The sequence below is a fragment of the Hyla sarda genome, chromosome 12 (assembly GCF_029499605.1).
Source record: "Hyla sarda isolate aHylSar1 chromosome 12, aHylSar1.hap1, whole genome shotgun sequence".
In the NCBI taxonomy this organism is placed as follows: Eukaryota; Metazoa; Chordata; class Amphibia; order Anura; family Hylidae; genus Hyla; species Hyla sarda.
This window is the reverse complement of record NC_079200.1, coordinates 7,590,839-7,603,318: the sequence shown is the minus strand read 5'-3', so window position 1 is coordinate 7,603,318 and position 12,480 is coordinate 7,590,839. Positions and strand designations below refer to the sequence as shown.

The 12,480-nt window shown below is 49.1% G+C and overlaps 1 protein-coding gene across 4 annotated transcripts in view; it reads right to left on the bottom strand.

The window, feature by feature from the left end:
- The window catches only part of ODAD4 (outer dynein arm docking complex subunit 4), a 38,496-nt gene extending 26,885 nt beyond the window's left edge, over positions 1–11,611 (bottom strand). Inside the window, exons 1-2 of one of the 4 annotated variants that reach the window (XM_056548638.1) lie at positions 11,557–11,611; positions 9,659–9,852 (exon numbers count right to left, since the gene is read on the bottom strand). Coding sequence is in view for 1 of the 4 variants with exons in the window: in XM_056548637.1 (XP_056404612.1) it covers positions 2,165–2,290 (126 nt within the window). In the remaining 3 variants the exon portion in view is untranslated. Of the gene's footprint in view, positions 1–2,164; positions 2,394–9,658; positions 9,853–11,130; positions 11,285–11,556 lie in introns of those variants that run through there. The other 3 variants (XM_056548639.1, XR_008849279.1, XM_056548637.1) reach the window with 3 other exon arrangements.
- Between the last annotated feature and the right edge of the window lie 869 nt (positions 11,612–12,480).

Genomic DNA, 12,480 nt, shown 5'->3' with positions numbered 1-12,480 from the left:
TTAAAGTGGTACTCCGGGAAACCTCTAGGGGAGAACAAGGGGCGGTACACAGAGCACGATGTGTATCCATCTGATCAGAAGGATTTCTAGCCTCAGCACTATAAGGGTTAAAGGAGTACTCCGGGATACAAAAACATATCCTACGCCCCTATCCTAAGAATAGGAGATATGTTTTTGTATTCCGGAGTACTCCTTTAACCCTTATAGTGCTGAGGCTAGAAATCCTTCTGATCAGATGGATACACAACGTGCTCTGTGTGCCTCCCCTTGTTCTCCCCTAGAGGTAATGCCGTCTCAATATCAGGGCTCGTGTAGGGCTCACAGGGCGCAGTATACAGCACTGATCCCCAACCTGTGGCTCGACAGCTGTTGCAGGACTACAACTCCCAGCATGCCCTTACAGCCTTCTGACTATGAGATCCTCTATATAGCAGTGATCCCACAAACTACAACTCCCAGCATGCCCTGACAGCCTTCTGACTGTGAGATCCTCTATATAGTGCTGATCCCCAACCTGTGGCTCTCCAGCTGTTTCAAGGCTACAACTCCCAGCACGCCCTGACAGCCTTCTCACAGTGAGATCCTCTATATAGAACTGATCCCTAACCAGGGTGCCTCCAGCTGTTGCAAGACTACAACTCCCAGCATGTCCTGACAGCCTTCTCACAGTGAGATCCCCTATATATAACTGATCCCTAACCAGGGTGCCTCCAGCTGTTGCAAGACTACAACTCCCAGCATGCCCTGACAGCCTTCTGACGGTGAGCTCCTCATATAGAACTGATCCCTAACCAGGGTGCCTACAGCTGTTGAGAAACTACAACTCCCAGCATGTCCTGACAGCAGTCTTACTGTGAGATCCTCTATATAGCACTGACTGCCCACCTGCAGCTCTCCAGCTGTTTAAAAACAACAACTCCCAGCATGCCCTGACAGCCTTCCGACTGTGCAATCTTCTATGTAGCACTGATCCCACAAACTACAACTCCCAGCATGCCCTGACAGCCTTCTGGCGGTCAGATCCTTATATAGAACTGATCCCTAACCAGGGTGCCTCCAGCTGTTGCAAGACTACAACTCCCAGCATGCCCTGACAGCCTTCTGGCGGTCAGATCCTTATATAGAACTGATCCCTAACCAGGATGCCTCCAGCTGTTGAGAAACTACAACTCCCAGCATGCCATTACAGCCGTCTTACTGTGAGATCCTCTATATAGTACTGACCTTCAACCTGTGGCTCTCCAGCTGCTTCAAGACTACAACTCCCAGCATGCCCAGACAGCCTTCTGACTGTGAGATCCTCTATATAACACTGATCCCCAACCTGTGGCTCTACATACAGGTGCAAAACTACAACTCCCAGCATGCCCTGACAGCCGAAGGCTGTCAGGGCATGCTGGGAGTTGTAGTTTTGCCCCAGTATGTAGGGGGATACTGGTTTACCCCTCTGCCCCGGGCCTTACATAGGTGAAGCTCTCATGATATAGAACTGATCCCTAACCAGGATGCCTCCAGCTGTTGAGAAACTACAACTCCCAGCATGCCCAGCAGTCTTACTGTGAGATCCTCTATATAGCACTGATCTTCAACCTGTGGCTCTCCAGCTGTTTCAACACTACAACTCCCAGCATGCCCTGACAGCCTTCTGACTGTGATATCCTCATATAGAACTGATCCCTAACCAGGGTGCCTCCAGCTGTTGCAAGACTACAACTCCCAGCACGCCCTGACAGCCTTCTGACTGTGATATCCTCATATAGAACTGATCCCTAACCAGGGTGCCTCCAGCTGTTGCAAGACTACAACTCCCAGCACGCCCTGACAGCCTTCTGACTGTGATATCCTCATATAGAACTGATCCCTAACCAGGGTGCCTCCAGCTGTTGCAAGACTACAACTCCCAGCACGCCCTGACAGCCTTCTGACTGTGATATCCTCATATAGAACTGATCCCTAACCAGGGTGCCTCCAGCTGTTGCAAGACTACAACTCCCAGCATACCCTGACAGCCTTCTGACTGTGATATCCTCTATATAGAACTGATCCCCAACCTGTGGCTCTATATACTGGTTGGTGCCTTCGGCTGTCAGGGCATGCTGGGAGTTGTAGTTTTGCCCCAGTATGTAGGGGGGATGCTGATTTACCCCTCTGCCCCGGGCCTTACATTGGTGAAGCTCTCCTGGGCTTTGTAGTACTCCCCTTTCTGGTAGAGCTGCTCCCCCTCCGCCATGTATGTGGTGAAGCTGCTCCGCGGCAGCCCCTGCTCTCCGTCCGCCTCCGCCGCCATCATTTGGTCCTAGATACAAAGTTTCTCGGGAATGTTGCTACAGCGCATAGCGTTACCTAGCAACGAGGAAACATGCATCACGTGGTGCAGGGGTTATTCCGAAGCCAATCAGGTACAGGGAGTCAGGAGGGGCGTGGCCTGGATTCGCTGTAAATCCCTGGAGAAATGATAGGTTGGCGTCCTCTAGTGGTCAATGTGTGCACTGCAGTCTCATCATTGTAATGTTCAGCGCTGAGGTAATAAATGATGGATTTATCACCCTCTTGTGTTCTGTGGAGAATTATCATACTGCACATGTCCTCTGGCCTTCTGGGATCAAAAAGTGCCCTACACAGTGCCCCTATAACAGCACCAGACACAGTGCCCCTATAACAGCACCAGACACAGTGCCCCTATAACAGCACCAGACACAGTGCCCCTATAACAGTAATAGACACAGTGCCCCTATAACAGTACCAGACACAGTGCCCCTATAACAGTACCAGACACAGTGCCCCTATAACAGCACCAGACACAGTGCCCCTATAACAGTAATAGACACAGTGCCCCAATAACAGTAATAGACACAGTGCCCCTATAACAGCACCAGACACAGTGCCCCTACAACAGTAATAGACACAGTGCCCCTATAACAGTAATAGACACAGTGCCCCTATAACAGCACCAGACACAGTGCCCCTATAACAGTAATAGACACAGTGCCCCTATAACAGAGCCAGACACAGTGCCCCTATAACAGCACCAGACACAGTGCCCCTATAACAGCACCAGACACAGTGCCCCTACAACAGTAATAGACACAGTGCCCCTATAACAGCACCAGACACAGTGCCCCTATAACAGTAATAGACACAGTGCCCCTATAACAGTAATAGACACAGTGCCCCTATAACAGTAATAGACACAGTGCCCCTATAACAGCACCAGACACAGTGCCCCTATAACAGCACCAGACACAGTGCCCCTATAACAGCACCAGACACAGTGCCCCTATAACAGTAATAGACACAGTGCCCCTATAACAGTAATAGACACAGTGCCCCTATAACAGTAATAGACACAGTGCCCCTATAACAGTAATAGACACAGTGCCCCTATAACAGTAATAGACACAGTGCCCCTATAACAGTAATAGACACAGTGCCCCTATAACAGCACCAGACACAGTGCCCCTATAACAGTAATAGACACAGTGCCCCTATAACAGTAATAGACACAGTGCCCCTATAACAGTAATAGACACAGTGCCCCTATAACAGTAATAGACACAGTGCCCCTATAACAGTAATAGACACAGTGCCCCTATAACAGTAATAGACACAGTGCCCCTATAACAGCACCAGACACAGTGCCCCTATAACAGTAATAGACACAGTGCCCCTATAACAGCACCAGACACAGTGCCCCTATAACAGTAATAGACACAGTGCCCCTATAACAGTAATAGACACAGTGTCCCCTATAACAGTAATAGACACAGTGCCCCTATAACAGTAATAGACACAGTGCCCCTATAACAGCACCAGACACAGTGCCCCTACAACAGTAATAGACACAGTGCCCCTATAACAGTAATAGACACAGTGCCCCTATAACAGCACCAGACACAGTGCCCCTATAACAGTAATAGACACAGTGCCCCTATAACAGAGCCAGACACAGTGCCCCTATAACAGCACCAGACACAGTGCCCCTATAACAGCACCAGACACAGTGCCCCTACAACAGTAATAGACACAGTGCCCCTATAACAGCACCAGACACAGTGCCCCTATAACAGTAATAGACACAGTGCCCCTATAACAGTAATAGACACAGTGCCCCTATAACAGTAATAGACACAGTGCCCCTATAACAGCACCAGACACAGTGCCCCTATAACAGCACCAGACACAGTGCCCCTATAACAGCACCAGACACAGTGCCCCTATAACAGTAATAGACACAGTGCCCCTATAACAGTAATAGACACAGTGCCCCTATAACAGTAATAGACACAGTGCCCCTATAACAGTAATAGACACAGTGCCCCTATAACAGTAATAGACACAGTGCCCCTATAACAGTAATAGACACAGTGCCCCTATAACAGTAATAGACACAGTGCCCCTATAACAGTAATAGACACAGTGCCCCTATAACAGTAATAGACACAGTGCCCCTATAACAGTAATAGACACAGTGCCCCTATAACAGCACCAGACACAGTGCCCCTATAACAGTAATAGACACAGTGCCCCTATAACAGCACCAGACACAGTGCCCCTATAACAGTAATAGACACAGTGCCCCTATAACAGCACCAGACACAGTGCCCCTATAACAGAGCCAGACACAGTGCCCCTATAACAGTAATAGACACAGTGCCCCTATAACAGTAATAGACACAGTGCCCCTATAACAGTAATAGACACAGTGCCCCTATAACAGCACCAGACACAGTGCCCCTATAACAGTAATAGACACAGTGCCCCTATAACAGTAATAGACACAGTGCCCCTATAACAGTAATAGACACAGTGCCCCTATAACAGTAATAGACACAGTGCCCCTATAACAGCACCAGACACAGTGCCCCTATAACAGTAATAGACACAGTGCCCCTATAACAGCACCAGACACAGTGCCCCTATAACAGTAATAGACACAGTGCCCCTATAACAGTAATAGACACAGTGCCCCTATAACATTAATAGACACAGTGCCCCTATAACAGTAATAGACACAGTGCCCCTATAACAGTAATAGACACAGTGCCCCTATAACAGCACCAGACACAGTGCCCCTATAACAGTAATAGACACAGTGCCCCTATAACAGCACCAGACACAGTGTCCCCTATAACAGTAATAGACACAGTGCCCCTATAACAGCACCAGACACAGTGCCCCTATAACAGTAATAGACACAGTGCCCCTATAACAGTAATAGACACAGTGCCCCTATAACAGCACCAGACACAGTGCCCCTATAACAGTAATAGACACAGTGCCCCTATAACAGTAATAGACACAGTGCCCCTATAACAGCACCAGACACAGTGCCCCTATAACAGTAATAGACACAGTGCCCCTATAACAGTAATAGACACAGTGCCCCTATAACAGTAATAGACACAGTGCCCCTATAACAGTAATAGACACAGTGCCCCTATAACAGCACCAGACACAGTGCCCCTATAACAGCACCAGACACAGTGCCCATATAACAGTAATAGACACAGTGCCCCTATAACAGTAATAGACACAGTGCCCCTATAACAGCACCAGACACAGTGCCCCTATAACAGCACCAGACACAGTGCCCCTATAACAGTAATAGACACAGTGCCCCTATAACAGTAATAGACACAGTGCCCCTATAACAGAGCCAGACACAGTGCCCCTATAACAGTAATAGACACAGTGCCCCTATACCAGTAATAGACACAGTGCCCCTATAACAGCACCAGACACAGTGTCCCCTATAACAGTAATAGACACAGTGCCCTTACAACAGCACCAGACACAGTGCCCCTATAACAGCACCAGACACAGTGCCCCTATAACAGCACCAGACACAGTGCCCCCATAACAGTAATAGACACAGTGCCCCTATAACAGCCCCAGACACAGTGACCCTATAACAGTAATAGACACAGTGCCCCTATAACAGCACCAGACACAGTGCCCCCATAACAGTAATAGACACAGTGCCCCTATAACAGCCCCAGACACAGTGACCCTATAACAGTAATAGACACAGTGCCCCTATAACAGTAATAGACACAGTGCCCCTATAACAGCCCCAGACACAGTGCCCCCATAACAGTAATAGACACAGTGCCCCTATAACAGCCCCAGACACAGTGACCCTATAACAGTAATAGACACAGTGCCCCTATAACAGTAATAGACACAGTGCCCCTATAACAGCACCAGACACAGTGACCCTATAACAGTAATAGACACAGTGCCCCTATAACAGTGCAGTACATCAGCCCATCTAGCCCCAACAATCATGCCACGTTCACAGTCACCTAAATCCCCTTTTTTGATAGTCGGTTTTAACTTTAGCAGGTTGTCTTGACCGCGTCTACATGCCTAAATGCATAGAGTTGCTGCCATATGATTGGCTGATGATCTATTTGTGTTCACAAGCAATTGAACAGATATAACAGATAGTACCTAATGAAGTGGCCAGTGAGTGTGACTGCCGCAATGTCCTGGTGGGGTGGAGGTCTGAGTTTTGAGACCCCGCACAATCCCAGGAACAGAAGCCCTCAGATCAGTGTTTCACAACCAGGGTGCCTGCAGCTGTTGCAAAACTACAACTCCCAGCATGCCCGGACAGCCAACGGCTGTCCGGGCATGCTGGGAGTTGTAGTTTTGCAACAGCTGGAGGCACCCTGGTTGGGAAACACTGCCTCAGATAGTTGCCGTCTTTTTGGCTATGATCTCGGAGCCCAAACATTGTCCCGTCGGGAGCGCCAAACAAAGCTGTCAACTGCGCCACACCCATGAAGCGCCATCCCGAGCTGTATATTCCCTATACCATCAGCAGGTGACCACATCACATGACCATCACATGTACAGACAGTGTGGTCACCAGTATCGGGGACAAGGAGGCCCCAGAAGTGATGATCTACAGGGGACACCACCAGCACAGAGGACTACAAATGATTTCTCAAAAACTAGACTTTAATTTTAGGAAAAACGACCACCCTATTATGTCTTCATACATTGATGCCGTCCGCGAGACCCCATCGCAGTCCGCGAGACCCCATCGCAGTCCGCGAGACACCATCGCAGTCCGCGAGACACCATCGCAGTCCGCGAGACACCATCGCAGTCCGCGAGACACCATCGCAGTCCGCGAGACACCATCGCAGTCCGCGAGACACCATCGCAGTCCGCGAGACACCATCGCAGTCCGCGAGACACCATCGCAGTCCGCGAGACCCCATCGCAGTCCACGAGACACCATCGCAGTCCGCGAGACACCATCGCAGTCCGCGAGACCCCATCGCAGTCCGCGAGACACCATCGCAGTCCACGAGACACCATTGCAGTCCGCAAGACACCATCGCATTCCGCGAGACTCCATCTCTGGTTGTCCACAGTCCTCATTGTGCCTTGTCATCCGGAGAACCATTGGTGATTCATGTGAAGGTTCCTCATGTTGACCAAAAAATCTGAAAACTTGTCCAATAATGGTGGCTTCTATTCCAATTTTGTCCCAACCCAACTGCGGTTCTGAAGACCCAAATGGATCTACTGGACAGAAGTGATTGTCTTGGCACCATAGACTTAGTGTAATACAGTCCGCAAAGTCCATCAGTCCTTCCCATCCAACGTTTCACCCGTATCATCCAATGTTGCTCTACACCAGTGGTCTCAAACTACAGCCCTACGGTTTGACAGCCAAAAGCCTGTCTGCCTTCTCCAGAGGATCTACACTGTCCCTTGAAAGGGTACTCCTGTGGAAAACTTTATTTTTTTATTTTTTTTAATCAACTGGTGCCAGAAAGTTAAACTATGAAGGACTCCAGGCATTTGTGGATCCTCCTATTGTATCTTTTGAAGTGTGTAGAACAGTGGCCTCAAACTGTGGCCCTCCAGATGTTGCAAAACGTCAACTCCCAGCAAGCTGGGAGTTGACGTTTTGCAACATCTGGAGGCCCACAGCACAAAGGGATGAGATGAGAGGGAAGCCTTGATTTACCTTTAGGGTCTATTCACACGTACAGTATTCTGCGCAGATTTGATGCTGTGCTCGTCATTCAGTTTACATTGAAATCTGCAGCAGAAAATCCGCATCAAATCTGCACAGAATACTGTACGTGTGAATAGACCATTAAGGGTACGTTCACACGTACACAGATTTGACGCACAGGATTTGATGCTGCAGATTTCAATGTAAACTAAATGACTGAGCGCAGCTTCTAATCGATAGTCACAAATCCTGTGCATCAAATCTGCGCAGGATCCTGTATGTGTGAACCATAGCCTAAAGGGGAACTCCACTGGAAAACATTTTTTGTTAAATCAACTGGTGCCAGAAAGTTAAACAGATTTGTAAATTACTTCTATTTAAAAATCGTAATCCTTCCAGTACTTATCAGCTGTATGCTCCAGAGGAAGTTCTTTTCTTTTTGAATTTCTTTCCAGTCTGACCACAGTGCTCTCTGCTGACACCTCTGCCCGTGTCAGGAACTGTCCAGAGCAGGAACAATTTCCCATAGTAAACCTCTGGACAGTAGCTCACATGGACAGAGGTGTCAGCAGAGAGCACTGTGGTCAGACTGGAAAGAAATTCAAAAAGAAAAGAACTTCCTATGGAGCATACAGCAGCTGATAAGTACTGGAAGGATTACGATTTTTAAATAGAAGTAATTTATCGGCCGGCATCTGAGCTCCCCCCCCGGTTCCATCCGTCCCTACTTGGACCGGTCCTAGGTCCGTGGATTATCGTATCTGTTTGTTCTGCCCGTAATGGACTGGTGAGCGCTCCGCTTCTTTTTTCATTTTTGTGGAGTTATATGAATTGCTGTCTATATATCTCAGCGTGTAGCGTCAGTTCTTCTATGCCGACTTGTACACCTGGGTCCGATATCTGGAGCTATTTTTGCACAGTGGACATATACAATGGTGGTGCCGGCTAGCACTAGAGATGAGCGAACTTACAGTAAATTCGATTCGTCACGAACTTCTCGGCTCGGCAGTTGATGACTTATCCTGCGTAAATTAGTTCAGCCTTCAGGTGCTCCGGTGGGCTGGAAAAGGTGGATACAGTCCTAGAAAAGAGTCTCCTAGGACTGTATCCACCTTTTCCAGCCCACGGGAGCACCGGAAAGCTGAACTAATTTACGCAGGAAAAGTCATCAACTGCCTAGCCGAGAAGTTCGTGACGAATCGAATTTACTGTAAATTCGCTCATCTCTAGCTAGTACCTTTTTACTTTGAGATCATAGATTTAAAGAAAAATGTTTTCCACTGTAGTACCCCTTTAAAGGTAAATCAAGGCTTCCCTCTCATCTCATTCCTTTGTCCAGTGGTCCTCCGTTGGCTGTCCGGGCATGCTGAGAATTGAACTTTTGCAACATCTGGAGGGCCACAGTTTGAGGCCACTGCTCCACACACTTCACGAGATACAATAGGAGGATCCACAAATGACTGGAGTCCTTCATAGTCACATGATCCAACTACGATATCTAGTCTGATAGGAGAGGCTCATGGAAGACAGACGACACACGCACGAACAGAAGGGGAATCATGTCATCCAATGTAGACCTTTATGGACCTTTATGGACTCTTATGGAGCTTTATGGACCTTATGGATGATGAGTTTGACCCAGACCCCATGGCTCCTCAGAAAACCCCTGGTCAGTACCAGTTGGTGGAGCTGATCATATATCTCATGTCGTCTACTTTTCTGTTTCCAATTTGGACTTGGGGGGCGCTCTCCTGCGCCTCAGCCGGATCCTGTCCTTCATACTTCTGCGGAGCGTCACCTTGGCTCTTGTCTTCTGTCGATCTCGGTCCTGTTTTCCCAATCTGATTCACGTCTTTCTCTTCCTCCATTATCTGTGAGCGCAGAAGAACATATAGAAAGACGTCATTAGATGACCAATTAGATGACCACTAAAGTAGGCGGGACCTGCTGCGGCGGTGTATGGCGTGCCCCAAACTCTCCACTGACAGATTATGTCGGACATATTGGATCTTCAATGCACAACCCTCTTGTTCATGGGGGATAAGCTGACAGTAGAGCAGTCAGGCTGTGGCTTACCACCCCTGTCCCCTCCCCCATAGACAACAGAGGAACGTTTGGCCGAGCTTAATTGATTATGTGTATGGGGATGTCAGGAGAGATAACTGTTTGCTACCGATTACCGGTTATCGGTAATGTCATGTGACAGCGGAGGCGGCTCTGGACTTTGTGAAGCCTTAGGCGAAACTCAAACATGAGGCCCTCACTGACACTTATCATTAAAAGGACATCTGTAGTGCTCCAGTATGTAGTGAGAAAATCACCCTATTAGGTAGAAGCCCCCAATAAGTAGGTAGATAGGAAATGTCCCCTAATAGGTAGAAGCCCCCCGTAAGTAGTTAGATACAGTGGTCCCCCCAACATACGATGGTAATCCGTTCCAAATCGTTTGTTGAAACCATCGTATGTTGAGGGATACGTGCAATGTAAAGTATAGGACAGTGGTCTACAACCTGCGGACCTCCAGATGTTGCAAAACTACAACACCCAGCATGCCCGGACAGCCAACGGTGGTTGAAGACCACTGGTATTGGAGGTTATACTCACCTGTCCCCACCGCTCCGGACCATCACCGCTCGTCATCGCTGCCCTGGATGGCAAGGCCTCTGCTTCCCCGGCATCCTCGCTCTCCGTCGCCGCCATCACGTTGTTACGCACGCTGCTCCTATTGGATGAAGGGACGGCGTGCGCAGCGACATGATGACGACGATGGAGAGCGACGACGATGCAGGGGATCCCGAAGAGGACGCGCCGGAGCCCCGAGGACAGGTAAGTGATCGTCAGCGGACCACACGGGGCTATCCGGGGGCAGCTGAAGCAGTCTGCGCTGGAGGATAGCCGTTTATGCGATGGCCCCGACATATATAAAAGCATCGTATGTTGATGCCGCCTCTGAGAGGCCATCGTATGTTGAAATGATCGAATGTTGGGGCCATCGTAGGTCGGGGGGGGGTCACTCTAATCCTCCTAATAGGTAGAAGCCCCCCGTAAGTAGTTAGATAATCCCCCTAATAGGTAGAAGCCCCCCGTAAGTAGGTAGGGAGTCTCCCCTATTAGGTTGAAGCCCCCCATAAGTAGGTAAGGAAAACTACCTCAGGTAGAAGCCCCCAGTATAAGCACTAGTCCAGATGTCCGGTACCAGCGCGGATACCGAAACCAGTAATGAAGAATATCGGCGCCATACGGCGTCACACCAAGTGCCTATGGCACTGTAGGAACTCCGCAGACTCTGGTGCATGCGTGGCAGTGACTATGGGGGAGATTTATCAAAACCTGTGCAAAGGAAGAGCGGAGCAGTTGCCCATAGCAACCAGATTGTTCCTTTCATTTTCAAGCAGTCCTGTGAAAACTGAAAGCAGCGATCTGATTGGTTGCTATGGGCAACTGCACCGCTCTTCCTCTACACAGGTACTGATCAATCTCCCCCAACGTGAACAGAACCCTCGGCCACCAATGTGGGGTATAGTACACATTCGGCTCTGCGCAGCCATAATAATGCCCCCGTATACCCGTGTTACCTGCAGCACAACAGTATACGGGACTGCCATACACTTCCTGGTCATGTGACCTCACAGTACAACCCACATTACATGGAGGACGTGTATACATGGCTGACGTTCTACTCTTAAAGGGAAACTACACCTAAAAAAAGGTCTCTACTTACTATCGCAGTGTTTCCCAACCAGGGTGCCTCCAGCTGTTGCAAAACTACCACTCCCAGCATACCTGGACAGCCAGGGTGCCTCCAGCTGTTGGAAAACTACAACTTCCAGCATGCCCAGACAGCCAGGGTGTCTCCAGCTGTTGCAAAACTACAACTTCCAGCATGCCCAGACAGCCAGGGTGTCTCCAGCTGTTGCAAAACTACAACTCCCAGCATGCCCAGACAGCCAGGGTGCCTCCAGCTGTTGGAAAACTACAACTCCCAGCATGCCCAGACAGCCAGGGTGCCTCCAGCTGTTGGAAAACTACAACTCCCAGCATGCCCAGACAGCCAGGGTGCCTCCAGCTGTTGCAAAACTACAACTCCCAGCATGCCCGGACAGCCGTTGGCTGTCCGGGCATGCTGGGAGTTGTAGTTTTGCAACAGCTGGAGGCACCCTGGTTGGGAAACACAGATTTAATGTAATACCGTTGTACCGTATTCTTCACGTAATAAACGCGGATCTGTAATGCGCTTATCTTGCAAACAGGCTGCAGGCTGTCCGGGCATGCTGGGAGTTTTGCAACAGCTGGAGGCACTCTGTTCTGGAAACACTGCATTAGCTGTCCTGTTGTTGTCACATGACCACACCCTAGGACCACCCACCTAGCAAGATAATGCAAGAACTCCTAGTTAACCCCTTAAGGATGCAGAGATTTACCGTATTTTTATTTTTGCACTTTTGTTTTTTTCTCCTCGCCTTGTAATAGCCATAACGCTATCCCCCCCCCCCCCCCCC